The 23,187-nt window shown below is 50.2% G+C and overlaps 1 protein-coding gene across 1 annotated transcript; it reads left to right on the plus strand.

Moving 5' to 3' along the window:
* The first annotated feature begins 2,274 nt into the window (after positions 1-2,274).
* Positions 2,275-22,707, plus strand: Npc1l1 (NPC1 like intracellular cholesterol transporter 1). The gene is made up of 19 exons (XM_041669238.1): positions 2,275-2,403; positions 3,453-4,981; positions 7,760-7,860; positions 8,181-8,353; positions 8,592-8,720; positions 9,197-9,379; positions 10,282-10,396; positions 10,558-10,685; positions 11,103-11,240; positions 11,461-11,550; positions 13,864-14,054; positions 14,230-14,354; positions 14,790-14,916; positions 15,070-15,125; positions 17,776-17,926; positions 18,180-18,411; positions 18,591-18,704; positions 18,793-18,955; positions 22,120-22,707. The coding sequence occupies exons 1-19, from the start codon at positions 2,353-2,355 to the stop codon at positions 22,305-22,307; spliced, it is 3,984 nt and encodes a 1,327-aa protein (XP_041525172.1). The 5' UTR covers positions 2,275-2,352; the 3' UTR covers positions 22,308-22,707.
* The last annotated feature ends 480 nt before the right edge of the window (positions 22,708-23,187 follow it).

Raw genomic sequence — 23,187 nt, forward strand, 5'->3', positions numbered from 1 at the left:
AACACATTTTAAGGAGATATACCCCCCCCAAAAAAAAAATAAAGGAGGAGGGGAAAGAAGAAAGACAATGATACATCTTAGACACAAAGGATTAACCTCATTCTGTTTTTTTTTTTTTTTTGCGGGGGTGGGGGAAGGTTTATTTGGCTTACACTTACATTTCCAAATCACTGTCTTAGGGTCTCCATTGCTGTGAAGAGACACCATGACCATAGCAACTCTTATGAAGGAAAAGCATTTAATTGGGGTGGTTTACGTTTCTGAGGTTTAGGCCATTATCACCGTGGTGTGACATGGTGGTGTGCAGGCAGACATGGCACTAGAGAAGTGGCTGAGTGTCCTACATCTTGGCTTGCAGGCAGCAGGAAGTGGTTTGTCTCTCAACCTCAATCTTATTCAACCAGCTCAACTTGCAGTGCTGGAAGAGCAGAACCCCCGCTACTTTGTGGACCACAATTCCAAATACACTTCCTGATCAAAGGAGTGTTAAAATCAAGGGGGAAGTAGCAGGCAAGTATGCCTGCGTCACATGCTCAGGAATGAATGCGTGTGCCTTGGGCAAGGCCTAGAGGGGCCCACATACAGGTAATGGAAGTAAGACTGGGCAGTGGTCTTTCTTTCTATCCCTAGTGTGACTGTGTGATTCTCATGCTTTTTTGGGCTTCAGACATGAACTCAGACCAGACATCTGAACCCTGACTGTCTGGTACTGGGCTGGGCACAGCTGAGCGACCCTCATGAGACCTGACATATAGAAGGCAGGGCTTTAGCATCTCTCACTTGGGCACTTGGGGTTTTCATGTGACTGTAGTCATTTTTTTTTTTTTGAGACAGGGTCTTACTCTGTAGCCCTGGCTGTCCTGCAGCAACTCACTCTGTAGATCAGGTTGACCTTGAATTTACAGAGATTCACCTGCCTCTGCCTCCAGAGAGCTGGGATTAAAGGCCTTGCACTACCATGTCCCTACCAATAGTAGCTTCTTGTTTCGAGGGTTTGTGATGTGGAAAAATAGCAGCCACATGAACCGTGGTTCAGGTTTCCAGGAGTGTCCTCAATCAAGGACTTGCAGGTGCAGACAGTGCCACACCCCTATCCACTGTGTGTGTGGATCCTCTAGGATCCCCCTGCGTCCTGGAGTGTCCTGGAGGTATCCGGGAAAGGAGCTGCTCTTGAATCCATCTTGATCAGTTTACCCATAACTCATGGTTCTTTGCCTGCCCACTCCACTGTTGTTACCGGAAGCCACCTTCCAAGTAAAACCGTTTTTCCTAGGATTTCTTGTCTCAGGGTCTGCATCTGGGGGATCAAATGAGAACCCTAAGACAAAGCAGAGATGAGCAGATACCATCCGGAAAGTAACAAGAGAACCGGGAGGTGTTGGGTGCAGGCCCTGTGCTGTCTCAGCCTCTGCTGTTTCTACCTAAGCTTGGACAGCTCCCCTCTGAGCCCACCAGAGTCCATGGTGGATGACGAGGAGTAGGCCCCTCCCAGCAGGCAGCTGTCTGGGCAAGGAGCCTCGTGAATGCTTTGCTACAGTTATCAGCAGCTCAGCTTTGGCAACAGGGGCCAAGGTCCTGGCCCATCTTGGTGATAGCACGAGCCCAAGAAGAAACTGGAAGATTCCTACTGGAAAGAAGCAGAAGGAGAACCATGGGCCCAGGTTGAGTGGGATTTGCCATCCAGATCACCTAACCAGAGTTGTTCAGTGGACTAGGCCAGGGCCAGGGCCGAGAAAGAAACCGAGCAGGAGTGGGGAGGAAGGGAAAAGGGATCAGATGAATCTCTGGTTTCAGTCCTCTGTCAGAACCTGAAGGGACTTTCATCACTGAATCACTGTACCCTCAGTGTCCCTTTATTATCTGGGTGCTAATATCAATTAATCAGTTGCTAGGTTGACAGAGCCTATACTTGATGTTGTTCTCAAGAGGCGATGGGTCAGAGTGCAGGCTGGAGGCCAAGCCCAGGATAATGTTGACATTTTGCAGCTCCATTGAGCTCCCGAGGCCAGAACCAGGCCAGTGCCGGGTCTAGCAGAAGTACAACCCTGCATCTCTCGTCCAGCTGGCTCGAGCAGCGTTCGACTTGGGTTGCACCAGGAAGTGAGAGGGAATTCCAGCACCTTCACTAGGAAGTTCACCTAAGAGGGGGTACATGGAAGGGAGCCATCTGACAGGAGGTTACAGGATGCGTGAATCATTAACCAGACGTTCAGATTATTGGTCCTAATCCCGCCAGACATGTGTTGTCACTAGGAGGAGGAGGCGGCCTTAATGTGAGACTTTGGGAGCCAGTGCTCAGTCCTCCCCAGCTGTCCCTGAGGCCCGGCCCTACTTCTGCTTCCTGACCCGGGGATGGCAGCTGGCCTGAAGGGATGGCTGCTCTGGGCCCTACTCCTGAATTCGGTGAGTCCATTGCTCATGGTTACTCCCTAGTGTCTCCCATTAGGGAAAGGCAAGCTGGGTATCTGATAGTCAGGGTCACACGGTTAGGGGAGGTTTCCCATGCCCAGAAGTAAGTGCTGGCTGGTGGAGTCTCCAGGTCAAGGGGTTGAAGGGACAGAGGGTCAGAGAGGCAAAAGAACGGGGCCTTTGGCTGTGGTTAAGTGGGGACTGAGGTGAATCCTGGGTGACTATACCCTGAAATATTCTGGGTTTGGGAGGGCCCGCCCTGTTACCATCCTAGTTAGCTCTCAGAGGTGGGGGTTGGCATTTGGTTATGCAGGATGCAGAACAGGAGGGTCTTATACTGACCTATAAAGACAAGTGGCCCTGGCTTCTGTGTGGAGTACAGTCTAGAGACTCAGACTGACAGCAATAGGGGTCCCTCCACCTCCCCATCTCCTCTGAAGCATGGCCTTTTAAAGCCACACTCTATCAGATGAGTCTTTTTCCTAGTAATCCATCTCTATCCATTGGGAGAGTATCCCTTCATTGGCACCCTAAGCACAGCCCATGCCACACGAGCCTCCCCGTGGCTCTCCCAGCCCTTTGCGTGCTCTCCTTCTGGTGTGGGAGGTCCTTCTGTCTATGTGTTGCTTTTATTGGTTAATGAAGAAATCTGTTTTGGCCAGTGGCTTAGCAGAAGAGGGCAAGGTGAGAGTTCCAAGCAGACAGAGAAGGAGAGAGAAGGAGTCAAGTAGAAGCCACGGAGCCACCGCCAGAGACAGACTCACTGGAACTTTGCCAGTAAACTACAGTCACTTGGAGATACACAGATGAATAGGAATGGGTTAACCAAAGCTATAAGAGCCAGCTAGCAATATGCTTAAGCTATTGACCAAACAATATTGCAAATAATAAAGTTTCTGAATGATTATTTCGGGTCTGGGCATCCGGAACAAACAAGTGGCCTCCACCTGCATCCTTCTTTCTCTGGCTTCTCACTGCCCAGAAGGTACCCAACTGGACCAACCACCTTCAGGGCTAATGGATACTGTTGGTCTTCTATGCAGGCCCAGGGGGATCCCTACACACCCATTCATCAGGCTGGCTACTGCACCTTTTATGAGGAGTGTGGGAAGAATCCAGAGCTGTCTGGAGGCCTCACGTCACTGTCCAATGTATCTTGCCTGTCTAATACCCCGGCCCGCCAGGTCACAGGGGAGCACCTGGCCCTCCTCCAGCGCATCTGTCCCCGCCTGTACAATGGCCCCAACACCACCTTTGCCTGTTGCTCCACCAAGCAGTTGCTGGCATTAGAGAGCAGCATGTCTATCACCAAGGCCCTCCTTACCCGCTGCCCCGCCTGCTCTGACAATTTTGTGAGCATACACTGCCAAAACACCTGTAGCCCTAACCAGAGCCTCTTTATCAATGTCACCCGTGTGGTTGAGCAGAACGCTTCACAGCCTCCGGCTGTGGTGGCCTATGAAACCTTTTACCAGCGCAGCTTTGCCGAGGCGGCCTATGAGTCCTGTAGCCGGGTGCGCATCCCTGCAGCTGCCTCGCTGGCCGTGGGCAGCATGTGTGGGGTCTACGGCTCGGCCCTTTGCAATGCCCAGCGCTGGCTCAACTTCCAGGGAGACACAGGGAATGGCCTGGCTCCGCTGGACATCACCTTCCACCTTGTGGAGCCTGGCCAAGCCCTGGCAGAGGGGATACAGCCTCTGAATGCGGAAATTGCACCATGCAATGAGTCCCAGGGTGCAGACTCGGCAGCCTGTTCCTGTCAGGACTGTGCAGCATCTTGTCCAGTCATTGCTCGGCCTCCGGCGCTGCCCCCTTCCTTCTACATGGGTAAAATGCCAGGCTGGTTGGCTCTCATCATTATCTTCATTGCGGTCTTTGTGTTGTTCACTGCTGTCCTTGTGCGTCTTCGAGTGGCTTCCAACAGGAAAAAGCGCAAGACACCAAGCCCCCAGGAAGCCCCCAACCGCCCTCCTAAGCGCAGATTCTCACCTCACACTGTCCTTGGCCGATTTTTCCAGAACTGGGGCGCAAAAGTGGCCTCGTGGCCACTCACCGTCTTGGCACTGTCCTTTGTGGTTGTGATAGCTTTGTCAGTAGGCCTGATGTATATAGAACTCACCACAGACCCCGTGGAACTGTGGTCAGCCCCCAAAAGTGAAGCCCGAAAAGAGAAGGCTTTCCACGACGAGCATTTCGGCCCCTTCTTCCGAACCAGCCAGGTTTTTGTGACAGCTCGAAACAGGTCCAGCTACCAGTACGACTCCCTGCTGCTAGGGCCCAAGAACTTCAGCGGGATTCTGTCCCTGGACCTGCTGCTGGAGCTGCTGGAGCTCCAAGAGAGGCTTCGCCACCTGCAGGTGTGGTCCTCGGAGGCGGGGCGCAACATCTCCCTGCAGGACATCTGCTACGCCCCCCTCAACCCGCACAACACCACCCTCTCGGACTGCTGTGTCAACAGCCTCCTTCAGTACTTCCAGAACAACCGCACGCTCCTGCTGCTCACTGCCAACCAGACGCTTGGTGGTCAGACTTCCCTGGTGGACTGGAAGGACCACTTCCTCTACTGTGCCAAGTGAGTAGATCTGAGAATAGGTGCTGCTATGCCCCCAGGAACCATGCCAGAGGGCAGGAACCTTTAGAGACAGGGAGAGCTCCTCTGTGTGCACATCAGGGCCTTCGTCCGCGTCTGTTTGGGCCCCTTCTTAGAGCTCAGTCCCATCTTACGCTTGTTCTCTGCAGCACGTTAGGCTTCATAGTCCTTCCAGCTCCAGTTCATATGATTTTTCTTTCTGTGACGTCCCTACTGTAGTCTTAATTCTTTTTAGAATTATTTTAATTTCATGTGCACGAATATTTTGCCTGCATGTATGTATGTGTATGGCTTATACATGTGCCTGATGCTACAGAGGCCAGAAGAAGTTGCTGGATTTACAGTAACTGAAGTGAAGGTCAGTTGTAAGGGGTCAGGTGGATCCTGGGAATCCTGGTCCTCTGCAAGAATAGCACAGCGCTTAATAACAGCCCTCTCTCCTGCCCTCTTAGTTATTTAAATCTAAAAGTGACAGCTCAGGGAGCTTTTGTGCTTGCACTGTTTTGTTTCCCCGACTGCGCCAGGATCTGTAGGGCCTTTGGTAGCCTAGGATTTGGCCAGAAATAGTTCATTTGGACTTGACCAAGACTGTGGCTAGTCTCTGGTCCAGGGCATCAGGCCAGGTGTTCTAGGGCAGTTTCATCTATCCCCCGATGCTGCTGAGGTTCTGTGTCTGGCTTTGCCCATGTTGGGGGTAGTATCAACAGGATGCCAGCAAGGTCACTGGGCCAAGGGAAGGGTGGTAAGAGGACCAGTAGTGGTGGAGGCTCCTGGAGAAAGAATGGAGAGTGAAGGGCCCCAAGGGCCTTCTCCCCACCCTACACTTAAGAGCAGAGCAGGCGAGGGTTACCCCAGCCAATGGCATAGGTGCTGGTGGTTTCGCTTTGACCTTGCAGATCCCAGGCAGATCTTACTTTTTTTTTTTTTTTTTTTTTTTGGTTTTTTTGAAACAGGGTTTCTCTGTAGTTTGAAGCCTGTCCTGGAACACATGTGAACACATCTGCCTCTTTTTTTTGGGGGGGGGGGCAGATCTCACATTCTTTAAGATCCACTACATTGCCAGGCAGTGGTGGTGCACCCCTTTAATCCCAGCACTCGGGAGGCAGAGGCAGGCAGATCTCTGTGAGTTCAAGGCCAGTCTGGTCTACAGAGCGAGTTCCGGGACAGACTCCAAAGCTACACAGAGAAACCCTGCTCCCTCCCCCCAAAAAAGATCCATTTAAGGAGGAAGCATTTGCTGTCTCTCTCTGCTACTGGCTGTCCATCTTTAGCTAAGTTTCAAGTATGGGCTGCTTCTTAGGGTGTCTGCATTGTTCCTCAGACACAGTCAAACAGAGAGGGGCCATTGAGAGACATCAGGGATGCGGTGTAATTTTTTTGGTTTTGTTTTTTTGCTGTGTAGTTATTTATTTTGTTTTGTTTTCAGATAAAGTCACACTATTTGAGGTTGTCCTCAAATCCACGCTCTTCCCTCAGGCCCCTGAGGAACAGGGGTTGCAGCCCTGTGCTATCATGCTTAGCTCGTACCATCTCTCTTTCTTTTTTCATATGTTAATATGGGAGAAGGAGCCATGTGCAGCCTGATTTACAAGTAAGCTCCTGTACAGTCACGGCTTTATTAGAACTTTGGACTTCAGATGGAAAGCTCTGGGAACAAGTGCCCTTAGAATTAACTCAGTCAAACATTTAAACATGACATTACAGTATAGTCTTCCAAACCCCAGATGGCATTTAAACAGGCTAACAGATGTCACTACTGGTCTCGAAATGGACAAAACACCGGTGTGGTTGACACTGGGTTCCCGGCTGGTATTGCACCAGTATTGCACCACTTGCTTCTGTATCTCAAGGAACAGAGGGAATCCTAACACAGGCTTGATTAATCCAGGGGTCCTTATGAGAACTGCTAAGCTCAGGGTCACATCTTTTACTTTGTGAGGAAACCGATGACAGCTGTCCTATTACTTGAGAGCCATCACGAGAGGTACTCACACTATACCCTTTTAACCCAAAAGACTCCATTGAAAATAATTTAGGCTTCTTCACAGAGAAAACCCCCTATTGGATACCCAGTGAAGGGCCAACTTGTGCCATTTTTATTTTGCTTTTGGATGCTTGTAACTCTTAAGTGAGCTGATGACACTTATTTCATAGATTGGAAAGCTGAAGGTCAGAGTGTTTTGGTAAACTGCTGAAGGTCATACAGCAATCTGGTGCTTTTTAGACGGTGCTGTTGGCTGGTACACTCCTCCGCACTGAGAATGTGTGTTAGGAGCTTTGTGTAGGCATTCTGCTCTGTCTCCACAGAGATGTGCTCTGTAGAAAGCTCTGAGGTCCAGGGCTCAACTCAACACTTGGAGGGGTCAGGCTCTGGGAGGGAGGAGAAGAGCAGCATTGAGACCTGTGCTGGAGACGGTCATGGCTCAAGTCTGGGCTCACGGCTTCATTGTGATGCTCATTTGGAACTGGAGTAACCACAGGTCTGGATGTTTGGCTATGCGAGGGGACCTGAGATGCACAGAGAGCCCATCATACAGTACCTGTGCAAGGGAGATGCCCAAGGCAGCCCCTACCCCATTCTGTGGACTGGGGGAACCACATGAGAGTACTTTGTAGAAAGATGGTCATTTTGAACCCTCTGGTCCAGGTAGTTGGAACTCATTGCTCCTCCCTCAGGGAGCTGAGGGGCTGAGGTAGGGTGGGGCCAAAGGAACCAGGCAGGGGCAGGAAAGTATCTTTCTCTTTGTGGTTTCCCTCCAGTGCCCCTCTCACATTCAAGGACGGCACGTCTCTGGCCCTGAGCTGCATAGCTGACTACGGGGCTCCTGTCTTCCCCTTCCTTGCTGTTGGGGGGTATCAAGGTAAGTGATGTAGGCCCCGGGAAGCTAATGAAGGGACAATTTTAGGGCAGGAATAACAGGTAGAAGGGAGAGGCCATAGGGATAGTTGTTTCCAGTGCCTGGGTGCCTGGCTTAAGGAGGCTGCAGAGGATGCTTCTACTTCCCCTCTGCCATTCTTAACGCTGCCGGGGAGCTCTGGTTTTGTGCCTTTGGCTGGGAGGGGGAACTGGAGGATGGGATAAGGCCATTGTTGGAGTGGGGAAGCAGGAGAGGAACAGGAATGGGAGAAGGGTGCAGCCTGAGGGGGTATTAGAAGGGAGGCTCAGAGTTGCTCTTTCCAGGGACGGACTACTCGGAGGCAGAGGCGCTGATCATAACCTTCTCTCTCAATAACTTCCCTGCTGATGATCCCCGCATGGCCCAGGCCAGGCTCTGGGAGGAGGCTTTTCTGAAGGAAATGCAAGCCTTCCAGAACAGCACGGCTGACAAGTTCCAGGTTGCATTCTCAGCAGAGGTAGGGACCCTGCAGATTTCCTGGTTCTGTGCTTGCAGTTCCCTAATGGTTTGGGGTCAGTTCCAGTCCAATCCACATCCTTGTTCTACCCCCTCCTGAACGGCCCCAGGCCGTGAAAGCCTGTGACCACCCCAATATGGCGCCTGCATTAGAGGCTCCTGTAGCTCCCCAGAGCATGCAGTGGGTGCTCCACAGAGAAACTCAGTACGTGGTTAGTGACCTGGTTGTGTGCTCACAGCGCTCTCTGGAGGATGAAATCAACCGCACCACCATGCAGGACCTGCCTGTCTTCGCCATCAGTTACATTATCGTCTTCCTGTACATCTCCCTGGCCCTGGGCAGCTACTCCAGATGGAAACGAATAGCGGTGAGAGCAGGAGGGATCCAGCAAGAGGGATCCTGAGCCTAGGACAGCTCTAGAGAGCCTTCTAAAGCAGTCCTAGGGAGGGCTCTGAACTTAGCAAGTTAAACCCATTCAAAGGGAACCCCTCAAAGGGTGGTATTTCTTGGATACGGTCTGTGTTAAAAGGCCCAAAGTTTTCTTCCTGTAATCTAGCTTATACCCACTATCCACACACAAAGTTACCATGTAAAAGGTCATGCCATGCAATTCTGGAAGATGTAGCCAGGCACACCTGCATTTTTGGGTGCCACGGGCCTGCTCCTGGAAGAATGGTATAGTCTAGAGACTTAAATATACATATGGGTTCTTCACTGAAGTGGGTGGCACTGAGCACGTGTGAGCACCAAGGGGACCTGCCTGTTTCTCACCCAACCTGGGGAGTAAGGAGGATCTGGGCAGGTGCTCTGGTAGCCAACAGGCTGAGCCTAGCTGCATTGCAGGTGGATTCCAAGGCTACTCTGGGCCTAGGCGGGGTGGCTGTTGTGCTGGGAGCAGTCATAGCTGCCATGGGCTTCTACTCCTACCTGCGTGTCCCGTCCTCTCTGGTTATCATCCAAGTGGTACCTTTCCTGGTGCTGGCCGTGGGAGCTGACAACATCTTCATCTTTGTTCTTGAGTACCAGGTAAGAAAGGAGGGGCTCTTTATACCCTCTGGCAACACAACACCCTCGTTAGACAAAGCCCCGCATAGAGGTGCTGACATCCTTGCAGACTCTTCTATTCAGGCTTATACGTGTAGGAAACGGCGTGGGTTGACACAAATTTATTCACGCTACTTGCTGATGGAAGTTTTCATCCTGCCTGGTCCCGCAGCCATTCAGTCCCCAAACAGAGGCTTATATTAATTATAAACTGTTTGGCCTATTAGCTCAGGCTTGTTATTAAATAGCTCTTACAACTTAAGTTAACCCATAATTCTTGTCTATGTTTAGCCATGTGGCTTGGTAACTTTTCTTGGTGAGGCAATATCATCTTGTTTTCTCTGTGTTTGACTGGTGACTGTGTCTCTGCCTTTCCTCTTCTCAGAATTCTCCTAGTCTTGTTGCTCTGCCTATGCTTCCTGTCTGGCTACTGGCCAATCAGCATTTTATTAAACCAAAACGCGTACAAGAGCACTATCCCACAGCAAGTAGTGTCATGTTGAATTTGCTTTCAGTTAAGCACAGGGTGTCCAGTGAGTTTTCTGTATCCATACATTAGAGCCACCTCTTTCCTGCCTTCGCACTACTTTGTGTGGCACCCACAGTAAGCACAAACCAGAGTCCTTTAGCCTCTCTTTGCTGTGAGGACTTAGTGACAAGAATGCTTGGTCCTTTTCATATCTAGAATCACTAAGTGGTTCTTGAGGCCTCAACACAGAAGCAGAAGGTGTGGCTGTGAGTTGTTAGTAGGCTGTTCTCTCTCCAGAAGGTCTGGCAGTTCCTCAGATTTGGCCAGGACTCGAAGCCCTTACCACGCTGCTGCTGGCCTTTAGAGTCTGGTGACCTTGGCAGACCCTGTACACTCTGTCTCTTTGCCCACACAGAGGCTGCCTAGGATGCCTGGGGAACAGCGAGAGGCCCACATTGGCCGTGCCCTGGGCAGTGTGGCCCCCAGCATGCTGCTGTGCAGCCTCTCTGAGGCCATCTGCTTCTTCCTAGGTGAGCGAGGGCTGTCCTCCACCCAGGAGCTAGCCTGCTAGGTTATTCTCCGTGGGGGCGAGTTTCTCAGAAGGCAGTGGGCATTTCCTGCTTTAAACTCTCTGTGCTGACATCCGGTTCATGAGACCAGGATGATCTGACAGATTCTGTGTCCCCAACAGGGGCCTTGACCCCCATGCCGGCTGTGCGGACCTTTGCCTTGACCGCTGGCCTGGCGATTCTCCTCGACTTCCTGCTCCAGATGACTGCCTTTGTGGCCCTGCTCTCCCTGGATAGCAAGAGGCAGGAGGTAAAGCCAGCTAGGCCAGGACCAAGGAACTTACCCTGCCTGGGTTGCTATGTTCACTCAAAGATGTGGCATTATGACCACAGAGGTAGCCAAGAGAGCTGGGTGGGAGGCAGGGGCATTATTCTGACAGAGGATGTTTGGGATGTGTGTTCTGCAATTACCCATAGAAAGAGAATTTATTTTTACTTATTTTTGGAAGTATCACTAAACCTCCTAAAATTATGTAAGTTTACATAATAAATTATAAAGTTAACAGTAGTCAAGCTGGTGGTGTTTTAATGATGTAAAATTCAGTATTTGATTGAGGCAGGAAATAAAAGCAACATAAACTGCAGTGGCCATTTCCAGAGCTTCCCTGGGTGGGGTGGTTCCTGGGGTCTGCCTTGGACATGGTCTTGAGAGACTGCCATCCTCTAGGCCTCTCGCCCAGACGTCTTATGCTGCCTTTCACCCCGGAAACTACCTCCACCTGAACAAAACGAGGGACTCTTACTCCGCTTCTTCCGAAAGATATATGCTCCCTTCCTGCTGCACAGGTTCACCCGCCCTGTTGTGGTATGTGGGCTGAGGCAGCTGTACCACTTTAGGAGAAAGGCAAACAGAACATGGTGGTGGTGATGGGGTGGCTGCACAGGTCCAGGGCAGATACTTGGAGCGAGAGCTCAAGTCTTTCCAGCTCCAGGATGTTTCTCAGAATGCCCAATAATGCCATTCAAGTCTGGGGGAAGATGGGGCTGTTTGGGGAGGGGTTCTCACGTGCCAGTTTCTCCCTCAGATGCTTCTGTTTCTGGCCCTGTTTGGAGCGAATCTCTACTTCATGTGTCACATCAGCGTGGGACTGGACCAGGAGCTGGCTCTGCCCAAGGTGAGTGGCGTCTTCTTATCCCTTGGTCCTGAGACCTGGGAGAAGCAGCAGTGCCAGAGGGTGGGGTGGGGGGGACACATGAGACAAGGCTTGGCACCATGTGGAAGCCACATCCATGGCTGTAAAGTGCAAGGGTTGAGTGCTGGCTCAGGCCACAGTAGACGCCCTGCACCAGAGGGCTCTCCACGTGGCTATCCACGCAGGGACGGCCATTTCCTTCTATGTGAATTCCTTACTGACGATTTTTTTTGGGGGGGATTTATTACTTTTATGTGTATGAGTGTTTTGTTGGCATGTATGTTTGTGTGCCAATTGGGTGCCTGTGCTTGCAGAGGTCAGGAAGAGGGTGTCAGCATCCCTAGGACTGAAGTTACAGATGGTTGTGAGCCACCCTGTGGGTGTTGGGTGGGAATTGATCTCAGGTACTCTTCAAGAGCAACAAGTGCTCTTACCTGCTGAGTCAACTCACCAGCCCTCAACACTTGTTATTTTTCTGTGTTTTTAATTTTTGGTGCTGAGGATCAACTCTGGGATCTCTCACTTGTTGGGAAAGTGCTTTATCAGTAAGCTATAAAGTCCTATCCTGTCTGCGTGCTTGTTTGTTTTGAGTCAGGGTTTCTCTGTGTAACAGCTCTGGTTGTCCAGGAACTTACCTTCATTCTCCTCCTCTTCTTCTTCCTCTTCCTCCTCCTCCTCCTCCTCCTCTTCTTCTTCTTCTTCTTCTTCCTTTTCCTCCTCCTCCTTCTAATAAGTCATGGTACAGGGTTCAAGTAGTATCTATCTGTTTGTAGTGGTGGATTCTTTTGTTGAGACAGGGTCTCATTTTGTAGCCCAGGCTGGTCTGGAACACCCTGTCCCGTTGTTTTGGTCTCTTGAGACTCCTGGCAATGCTGATGCTTTATAGTGCTTTCAATGTGCATCTTCAACAATTAGAAAAGTTACACATCTTTTCATGTACATATTGATCGCCTGTATATCTTATGTAAGAAAAACATGTGTTTAAGTTCTTTGCTCATTTTTGAATTGGCTTTTTGTTGTTGATGTTGCTAAGGCTTAAGAGTTCCCTGTGTGTTCAGGAGATCTGCCTCTTTTTTTTAAAAAAAATTATATTTATTTATTTATTATGTATACAATATTCTGTCTGTGTGTATGTCTGCAGCCAGAAGAGGACACCAGACCTCATTCCAATGGTTGTGAGCCACCATGTGGTTGCCGGGAATTGAACTCAGGACCTTTGGAAGAGCAAACAATGCTCTTAACCACTGAGCCATCTCTCTAGCCCCCCCCCCTTTTTGAGACAGGGTTTCACTAGGTACTCACTGCATTCATCTGGTTGGCCTTAAACTCACAGAGATGGCCTGCTTCTGCCTCTCGAGTCGTGGGACTAAAGGTGTGCACCACCACACTTGTCCTAAGCTACTAGCTTCCTGCAAGCTAAGCACCTGAGCTACGCCCCAGCCCACCTCTCTGAGAGACAGTTTTGCTACTTTGAATACTAACTCCACCATCTCCAAACTTGCTGCTGAGAAGTGTGGAAATGGCTGCATTGCATTCCTTCCGTGTAACAAGAATTTCTCTTGTGTTGTCCACAGTGTCCTTTGATGTTGGCTTTTGACAGTTTTAGTACCGTGTGCTTTGGGCTAGATTTGTTTGAATTTGTTCTATTAGACCTTGCCTGAGTTCCTTTAATGTTTATGTTTATGGCCAGGCAGTGGTGGCGCATGCCTTTAATCCCAGCACTCAGGAGGCAGAGGCAGGCGGATCTCTGTGAGTTCGAGACCAGCCTGGTCTACAAGAGCTAGTTCCAGGACAGGCTCCAAAAACCATAGAGAAACCCTGTCTCGAAAAAAACCAACAAAAAAAAAAGTTTATGTTTATGACTTTCATCAATTTGGGGGATTTTTGATTATTATTTCTTCAAATAATCTGTTTCTTTCATTTTTCTTCTTTCTGAAATTCTTACAATGCATACATGGGTTTACTTGATGTCTTCTGGGACCTGTGTGTATCTTGGCGTGTGCTTCATGCGTGTGTCAGGGTCTGTTTCTCTGAGTACACGGTTCTGCGTGTACCTCAGTCTGTGTCTTGTATGTATGTGTGTGTGCACTCTGGATATTTCTGAGTGAGTTCCTTTCCATGTGCCTCTGAGCACGCATATCTGAGTGTTTATCTGTGTGTACACCGTGTGTGTGTACCTCTAAACATGCTCCTCTGTACACTTCTCGGCTTACCTCAGTAGGTACGTTCGTATGGACTCTGTACGAACTGGGTGCACACGGTCCCCCGAGACTCAGAGAGTCCCTTCTTTCCCAGGATTCCTACCTGATCGACTACTTCCTCTTTTTGAACCGATACTTTGAAGTGGGGCCTCCAGTGTACTTTATCACCACCTCGGGCTACAACTTCTCCAGCGAGGCAGGCATTAATGCCATTTGCTCTAGCGCAGGCTGTGACAGCTTCTCCCTAACCCAGAAGATCCAGTACGCCACTGAATTCCCTGAAGAGTAAGTGGCTGGTCTCCCCTGCACCCCGACTTGCCCCTTCTCTTCTTCCCCTCCTGTTTTCTCTTCCTGCATGTTCTGCCCCTGCAGCTAGTAAGGCCAGAGGAGGCCCAGTGCAGGGCTCAGGAAGGAGTCACCAGGCTCCCTGGCTCCACCTACTTTCCGTGTCTGGCCTCAGGTCTTATTTGGCGATCCCAGCATCCTCCTGGGTAGACGACTTCATCGACTGGTTGACTCCATCCACCTGCTGCCGCCTTTACTCCTTTGGTCCCAATAAGGATGAGTTCTGTCCTTCAACCGACAGTGAGTGTGGGGCTGCAGGGGACTCACTGCCCATTACAGCTTAGGGAAACTGAGGCAAGAGAGGAGAAAGGATTGGTAAGGCTCTCAGTTGTCCCACCACACCCATAGGGTTCCAGCAGGTTAGGCCTTAAGCACCCGCACTTGTGCAACCCCAGGGTCTTATGCCTTTGCTTGTTGACCATGCTGGTTGTGGGCAGTGGGGAGTGGAGCTGGGAGTAGGGCTGTGGCCCTGTGTGTGAAGGTGCTGTGTTTATAGTGTGAAAAAACCCAATGCTTCACCTAGGGTCCCTCTCCCAGCAGCCTGTAGTGACCAATTGGGGGTGGCAGGTGTAAACTCCTCAGCACTGGGGACCTTAGATTGGGGCACAGAGGGGGAGTCACAACAGGAGCTGCCGGGCCCGCTGTGTCACTGCCCAGAGTCCCTCCTCCCTGCAGCTTCCTTCAACTGTTTAAGAAACTGCATGGGCTTCACGCTGGGCCCCGTGAGGCCCACACCAGAACAGTTTGACAAGTACCTGCCCTGGTTCCTGGACGACCCACCCAACATCAGATGTCCCAAAGGGTACGTACAGAGATTGGCTCCTGCTGGGTTCTGGAGATGGTGGACCCAGAGGAACAGAAGTGTCCAGTCACAGTTTCCCTGGGATACAGTGGGCGGGTTGACAGGACCAGGTCTTATCCCCACTAAGCCTCTGCTCTGGCCTCTTCTTTGCAGGGGTCTAGCAGCGTATCGAACCTCTGTGAATTTGAGCTCAGATGGCCAGGTTATAGGTAAGTATGGCCTAGCTTGGGGAGGAGGTCTCAAGTCAGCTAGTTGCTTTAGAGTCCCCCAAGAGCACCTGTGTGTCTGATATGTGTGTGTGTGTGTGTGTGTGTGTGTGTGTGTGCGTGTGAAGGTGTGTGTGTGTGTGTGTGTGTGTGTGTGAGATTGTCCTGGGCTTGTCAACAAGGAACCTACTTCCCAACTCCATGAGCCAGGACTTCAGTCATTCTTTCACCCCCAGTCCATGGCCACTGTAAATTATGGTAGCCTTTCTAAGAGCTTCTATCATACTTGGGAGCCGCCCACCTCAACACATAGTCACTCGTGTGTGTGTGTGTGTGTGTGTGTGTGTGTGTGTGTGTGTGTGATATGGCGATGTCAGCAGCAGCAGCTGACTAATGAGGTAGGATGTCACTGTGTAGGGGAAGCCCGAGAGCCATCAACAGCAAGGGGGGTGAAGTCGGACTGGTGGGGAGAAGGATCCGGTGTGTTATCAGCATAGCACAGAAGGTAGCAGAACCAGACAGCCATCTGCATGGAGGGAGGCACACTTGGTGAGATCTGTGTTGAGTACTCTGGTGGAGCTGGCACGGAGATGGGGGAGCATCAAATGAGTTCATTTTTTACTAACTACAACTGTAGCACACTTACTCCACTCTCTCAGCTAACTCTCCTATGAAGTTCCCATCTTCCAAGAAGGCATGCAGACCCCATGTAGTCAAAAGGGAGTGGGGTGTCAAGGACAGAGGGGTGGGTTGTTTCTTGGAGGGAACCCTGGCCCACATAACCCAGGGTAGGTCTGCATCCATCATGGACCTTAATACCCTACAGCAGCGCTTTTCCAAGTGAGAGCCCCGCCCCCCACCACACATCAGTATCAACATCGTCAGGAAAATGTTAGATGTGCCCAAGCCTTGCCCGAGACTTGCTAGACCATATCTCTGGATGGGGTTGACCATGCCTCTAGCTGTGAACCACCTGCAGGTGCTCCTCACATTTGACATCAGGCTCCACAGGCACCTAGTACACTGTCTGTGTGTCTCGTGGATCTCTCCGAGTTCAAGGCCAGCCTGGTCTACAGAGCGAGTGGCAGGACAGCTAGGGTTACACAGAGCAACACCGTCTTGAAAAAAAAATATCAAAAAAGAGAACATAATTGTACTTATTGGCAGGATCCCTAAGTCACAGCTCTAATAATCCAGTCATTTTTGTTTGCCTGTCTTCCTTTCTAGTCTGTTCCTTTAGGAATAGGCAAACTGAAAAATTAATATTTTTTGAGACAGGTTCTCACATAGCCCACATTAGTTTAGAACTTTCTATGTAGTATTGAATTCCTGATCCTCCTGCCCTCCAAGTACCGAGACCATAAGAATGAAACATCCCACTTTAACCAAAACCAGGCTAAGTTTTTGTGTAAAAATCCAGTGTATGAGCTGGGCAGTGGTGGCGCACGTCTTTAATCCCAGCACTCAGGAGGCAGAGGCAGGCAGATCTCTATTTGTTCGAGGCCAGCCTGGTCTACAAGAGTTAGTTCCAGGACAGGCTCCAAAGCTACAGAGAAACCCTGTTTCAAAAAGAAAAAAAAATCCAGTACATGTTTTGAAAGCACACAAGGAGGATTTGGTTTTGCCAGGGAGATCTCTCAGTTTTGCTTTGATTTTGAGACAGTAACTCACTCTGTAGCCCATGCTGGCCTCGAACTTGCAGTTATTTTCCTACCTTAGCCTGCTGGGTGTGTGATTACAAGCTGTATGCAGGGGTGATTTTTTTTTTTTTTAAAGATTCATTTATTTAACATGTACACGGTGTTCTGCCTGCAGGCCAGAAGAGGGCACCAGATCTCATTACAGATGGTTGTGAGTCACCATGAGGTTGCTGGGAATTGAACTCAGGACCTCTGGAAGAGCAGCCAGTGCTCTTAAGCCCTGAGCCATCTCTCCAGGCCCCAGGGGTAATCTTTTAGGTTTCAACTGTCAAGGACAGTTAAATGACTGACTTTGGGTTTCAGAGAATGGCAGCAGGAGCAACTCTAGTTTGTTTGTTTTTTTGTTGGGGGGCAGGGCTGGTGTAAAGTGCAAATGCAGCCCTTGGGCCTGAGAGACGGCTTGGAGTTCAGAGCATTGGCTGCTCTTCCAGAGGACCCAGGTCTGACTCCCAGCACCCACATGGCTGCTCATAACTGCCATTAACTCCAGTTAGAGGGGATCCCATGCCCTCTTCTGGCCTCCACGGGCACCAGGAATTTATGTGATGCCCAGACATATATACAGTCAGAACAACTCACACACATTAAAAATAAATAAGAAAATGCAGGTCTGGGCCGGGTGGTGGTGGCGCATACCTTTAATCCCAGCACTCAGGAGGCAGAGGCAGGCGGATCTCTGTGAGTTCGAGACCAGCCTGGTTTACAAGAGCTAGTTCCAGGACAGGCTCCAAAACCACAGAGGAACCCTGTCTTGAAAAACCAAAAAAAAAAAAAAAAAAAAAAAAAGAAAAAGAAAGAAAGAAAATGTAGGTCTGTTGTAGAAAATCGATGAGGAATTTCAGGTGGTGCTGGCAGAATTCAGCACCCAGCCCAATCACACGTCTGTTTCACTGTCTCTGGGATGCGAGGATGGGTGTGGCCTTTGACTTTTCTTTTCTGCTGTGGTCCTTTAGCCTCCCAGTTCATGGCCTACCACAAGCCCCTCAGGAACTCAGAGGATTTCACAGAAGCTCTCCGGACGTCCCGGCTGCTAGCAGCCAACATCACAGCTGAGCTGCGGAAAGTGCCCGGCACAGATCCAGACTTCGAGGTCTTCCCCTACACGTGAGAACTGGGGGACTTGGTCAGGGATGTGGGAGGTAATAGTCACACGAGAGATGTTGGGGACTGCAGACTTTTGAGTGATCTTGAGAGATGAGGGCCAGTTTTGTCTCTGGTGACTCCCGGGGTAGCCTGGGACCTGTTCACTTCTTACACGGGCTAGCATCCGACTCAAACCTCTCATGTTTTCCTCCTGAAATGGGATGTCCTACCCACCTGATGGCTGGCGCTCTGACCACACCCTGCTCTCTGGCAGGGTCTCCAATGTGTTCTATGAGCAGTACCTGACTGTCCTCCCTGAGGGGATCTTCACACTGGCTCTCTGCTTTGTACCCACCTTTGTTGTCTGCTACCTCCTGCTGGGTCTGGATGCGCGTTCAGGCATCCTCAACCTGCTCTCCATCATCATGATCCTCGTGGACACCATCGGTCTCATGGCTGTGTGGGGTATCAGCTACAACGCTGTGTCCCTCATCAACCTTGTCACGGTAACCCACAGAGCAGGCCACAGGTGGCCTTTGGCAGTTGGGGATCTGAGCCCATAAGCCAACACCCCCCGCCCCCCCTGGCTCTGTGTAGGCTCCAGACACCTGCCTGGCTTGCTTTCTTGTTTCCTTTTCTTCCCTGTCTACTGCCTTGTCAGCTGAAGTTCCCTCTCTGCCTGTAGGCAGTGGGCATGTCTGTGGAGTTTGTGTCCCACATCACCCGGTCCTTTGCTGTCAGCACCAAGGCTACCCGGCTGGAGAGGGCCAAGGATGCTACCGTCTCCATGGGCAGTGCGGTGAGTGGAGAAAGGTGGATCACCCTGTGCTCTGCCGGACCCTACATGTCCTGCCTGACTTCTGGATGTGGCCCTTCTCCCCCACCAGGTGTTTGCTGGAGTGGCCATGACTAACTTCCCAGGCATCCTCATCTTGGGCTTTGCTCAGGCCCAGCTTATCCAGATCTTCTTCTTCCGCCTCAACATCGTGATCACCTTGCTGGGCCTGCTGCATGGCCTGGTCTTCCTGCCAGTTGTCCTCAGCTATCTGGGTGAGTACCCATGCCCACCCCTGTCAGGATGCCATCGTTTTGAGTACTGACCCAAATGATGCCTGATCCCTTGGAAAACTCATGGAGTCCAGGCCAAGATCGTGAACATAACTTCCTACTTTGGAAACTTTTGTGTTTCATTTAATATGCTATAAGTGCGTTTCTTTGTTAACTGACTGTGTCTTAAACACTGTTTGTGTGGCCTGTTGCACTTTTCTGTTGGACTTTTAAACCTGACCTTTGTACACACACACACACACACACACACACACACACGCGCGCGCGCGCTTTTTCGGTGCTCCTGGGGATGGAACCTAGAATATTGCACACGTTAGACAAGTGCTGTACCACGGAGTTACACCTAAGTATAGAAATATATTTTACACTGAGAAATGATGTGTGTGGGCACACAAAGATAAGTAACTAAGACAAGTATCTTACAAAATAATTCTTTCTCTAATACACGAAGGAATCTGATATTTTGGTTCTATCCTATCATTGCTTTGAAAATTCTGGCGTTGATCTACAAGTTTCATTTAATATTAGTGGGTAATAACTCAAGAGTTTGAAAACACTGTACTATTGTTTGCTCTGTCAACTACTTTGTTTTGTATTTCTCTTCACCTGGATAGAAATCACAGGCAGGTAAAGGGAAGCTCTTCAGATGCTGGTCTCTGGCATTTTATTCCCCTAGTGTTTGGCAGGAGCAGCCGTGGCAGAAGGCAGGTGGAAGCCATAGCAAGCGACACCCTGGTACTACAGCCCTTGTGTAGGCCTTGGGTGTGCGGACCCTTAGCCCTGTAGCCTCCAGAGTCACCACTCTCAGCCTAGGGTGCTGCCACCTTTGGTCCTGGGGACTCGACTCTGTGGGCAGTCTGTGCGTACACCTTCTCTGCTGCAACTCCTTAGAGCTCCGCTCTCCGCCCTTGTTTGCCTCCTCTCTTCATCTGTCATCCTGTGTCCTGCCATGACCGCTCTAAGGCTGCACTGTGGCTTCAAGTAGCCTTTGCCTCACTGCTGTTTGAGGAGACTGCTCAGCTACTGCAGCCTCCAGTGCCCTGTGTTCTACCCATGCCACAAAGTAGGAAAAGACCACCCAAGAGGGCGGGCACCCAGGAGAGGGCGGGCACCCAGGGGAGGGCGGGCACCCAGGGGGCCTGATGTTGCAACACCAGGGGGCAGCCCGTAAGACTGCTCAGTATACTTGGAGCAGCTTGGTGATATAGCAAGAAAAGGTGTGTTTCGGTGTAGTGGCATTTCATTTGTATTTTAATAAATAAAGCTTGCCAGAAGATCAGAGAGTAAAACACCCCCAGTGGTCAGCCTTACAGACCAGGCAATGGTAACACACACCTTTAATCCCAGTAGCCACAGTAGTTGCAATAGAAACCAGGCAGTGCATGCCTTTAATCCCAGCCCTAGAGAGGATTATAAAACGGGAGGAGACAACTCTCAATCTGTCTCATCCTGAGATTCCTGGAGGCAGGATCGCCATTTCAGACTTAGGTAGAGGTAAGAGCCAGTGGCTGGATGTTTTGCTTTTCGGATCTTCTGGTTGAACCCCAATTTCTCTCTCTCTGAGTTTTTATTAATCATACTTTATTTTGGTCAAGCACAGTTTATGTTTGTAATCACAATCTTGCCTCTTAGCATCAACTCTAATCACTGAGGCTCTGTTTTGGGCCAATTGCAGCCTGCCTTCTTAGCATTAATTACATCACTTGGCTTGTGCTTTGGGCCAATCATAGCCTTGCCTCTTAGCATCAGTTACAACAGTTCTCTGGCAACACCACCAGGGGGCGTGTTCATCCTCTGGTAGGTGCAGTCAGAAGGGCTGTTTGGCTGAGAGGTCTCAAGGCAGCCAGACTAGCAAGGAACAATCCCACAGCTGCTGCTTTGGAAGGCAAAGTGCCCAATGCTGCAACATCTTTTTTTTTTTTTTTTTTTTGCAAGAACGTGAACGTCAAAAGGAGTGCTTACAATATAATCTAAAGAATTTATTAGAATAGATAATGATTACAGAGAAACCCTGTCTCGAAAAACCAAAAAAAAGAATAGATAATGATTTTATTTTTTTTTAAATATTTATTTATTTATTTATTTATTTATTATGTATACAATATTCTGTCTTTGTGTATGCCCGAGGGCCAGAAGAGGGCGCCAGCAGAAGAGGGCGCCAGACCTCTTTACAGATGGTTGTGAGCCACCATGTGGTTGCTGGGAATTGAACTCAGGACCTTTGGAAGAGCAGGCAATGCTCTTAACCACTGAGCCATCTCTCCAGCCCTAGATAATGATTTTAGATGGTGCTTCTCAGTGCTTAACTCCCATAAATACTCCAGGGAGAAGTGTGTCTCCTCATCCGTCTTACTGCCTCCACGTTTATTTAGGTAGCTTGCAACTACTGGTCATTGGATTATTTCTGACTATACTACTGTGGCCAGCACTGCAGTGACTGACCTTGAGGGCGAATCTTTGACCTTGTCACCCAATATCTAACTAGAGAAAACCTGGGAATGTTGATTATTGATACCAGTTGTGGATGCTTGCCAGTTTATTTTTTTGACACTAGAGTTATTTATAGGCTCTCACTGACCATCTTTGGGGAGGAGAATGTGTGGGTTGGGGACAGTATGGATCAGTCCTGAGAGATGTTCCAGCCATGGGCTGGAAGTTTCTAGACCAACAGGGGCTGGGGAGTGCCAAGACCCTTGCAAGCCTATCATCCACATTGCTGTAGCTGTAGTCAGGAATACCCTGAAGCTAGGGCTATGTAGACAGAGTCCCAGAAAGGCAATGGTAAGTACAGAGGTCGACTTCTTGGTTGCCCTGTGCCATGGGTTTGTGTTACAGAGTAAGGAACAGTGCTTTTCATGGGAGGGTTGCCTGTGGTGTCGGTACCAGATTGTCCCCAGGAGAAAGGGAGAGAGAGACTGGGTGTCAGGGACCCTCTGAGAGAGCATGCCTGCTGAGGTGGACTGGTGAGGGTGGTGGAAATGCCAGCTGAAATGGCTGTTGTTAGGGTGAGGCAGGAGGTGCAGATGAAGTTGGAAGCCAGCTCCCATGTTCTAGCTTTGCATTCCTAGCTGTGATGCCTGTGCCATCTCTGTGCCATCTGCACGCCTCCCTGACCATAGGTCTATGTTCTTCTTTCTCTTCTGCAGGACCTGATGTTAACCCGGATCTGGTACTGGAGGAAAAACTAGCCACAGAGGCAGCAACGGCCCCAGAGCCTTCTAGTCCCAAGTACCCCATCCCCGACATAGACTATGTTAACCCTGGCTTTGAAGACTCTACCCCTGGAGCTAGTGCTGCTGGCAGCTCTTCGCCCAAAAGTGGCCAGAAGTTTTAATGGAGTAGGAGGTCATTCAGGCTCTGTGTCTTCCCTCTGGGTGTCCTCAAGGCCTGGGGGAGGTTGTTCTAAAAAAATGGCTGGCATTCTGACCATGAGGCAGCCGTCAGCACTGGCGTGGCCCCTTGCTCTCATACCAGGTTCCCGAGGCTTTGGTCAGTGTGAGATTGCCTCCTCCTTCTGGCCCAGGGTCCTGGGGCTGCTGAGGACATGTCTGTCTCAGGCTCAGTCGGGGTAGATATTTCTCACCCAGTTTTTCCCTCCCTTATCAAAACTATCTCTAGGGCCGGAGAGAAGGCTCAGTGGTTAAGGAGCTCTTGCTGCTCTTACAGAGGACCTAGGTTCAGTTCCCATCATCCACACAGTGGCTCACAACCATCTACCACCCAGTTCCAGGGGATTTGACACCTTCTTTTGACTTCACAGGCACCAGGCATGCATGTGGTGCACATGTGTATGGGCAGACAGAACACTCATACACACAAAACAAACAAATAAATCTAAAAAAGATTTAAAAGAAATCTCCAGGGCCAGTGAGACGGCTCAGTGAGTCAAGGTGATTACCATGAAGCTTGATGATCTGAGCTGGATCCCTGGAACTCACATGATGGAAGGAGAGACTCCACCCTCTCAAATGCTCCTCTGAATGGCATGCAGTGGCACCCCCACCCCTACAGGATAAATAAAATATAACTCAAAATTTAAAAACCTCCATTCTAGGATGGGATTGTAGATTAGTAGTAGTGGCAGCATGCTAGTCCCGTGTACATGAGCCCAGTGCTCAGCACTGCAGAGTGAGTGAGAGGGAGCTCCGACCTTGTCCCTAGCATGCCACCACTTCCTGTAAGGGCAAATGCCTTTGTTTACCCGCACCCCCGTG

This window comes from Microtus oregoni, unplaced genomic scaffold (assembly GCF_018167655.1).
Source record: "Microtus oregoni isolate MIOR12 unplaced genomic scaffold, Mior012 000019F_ref0000042, whole genome shotgun sequence".
NCBI classification, from domain to species: Eukaryota; Metazoa; Chordata; class Mammalia; order Rodentia; family Cricetidae; genus Microtus; species Microtus oregoni.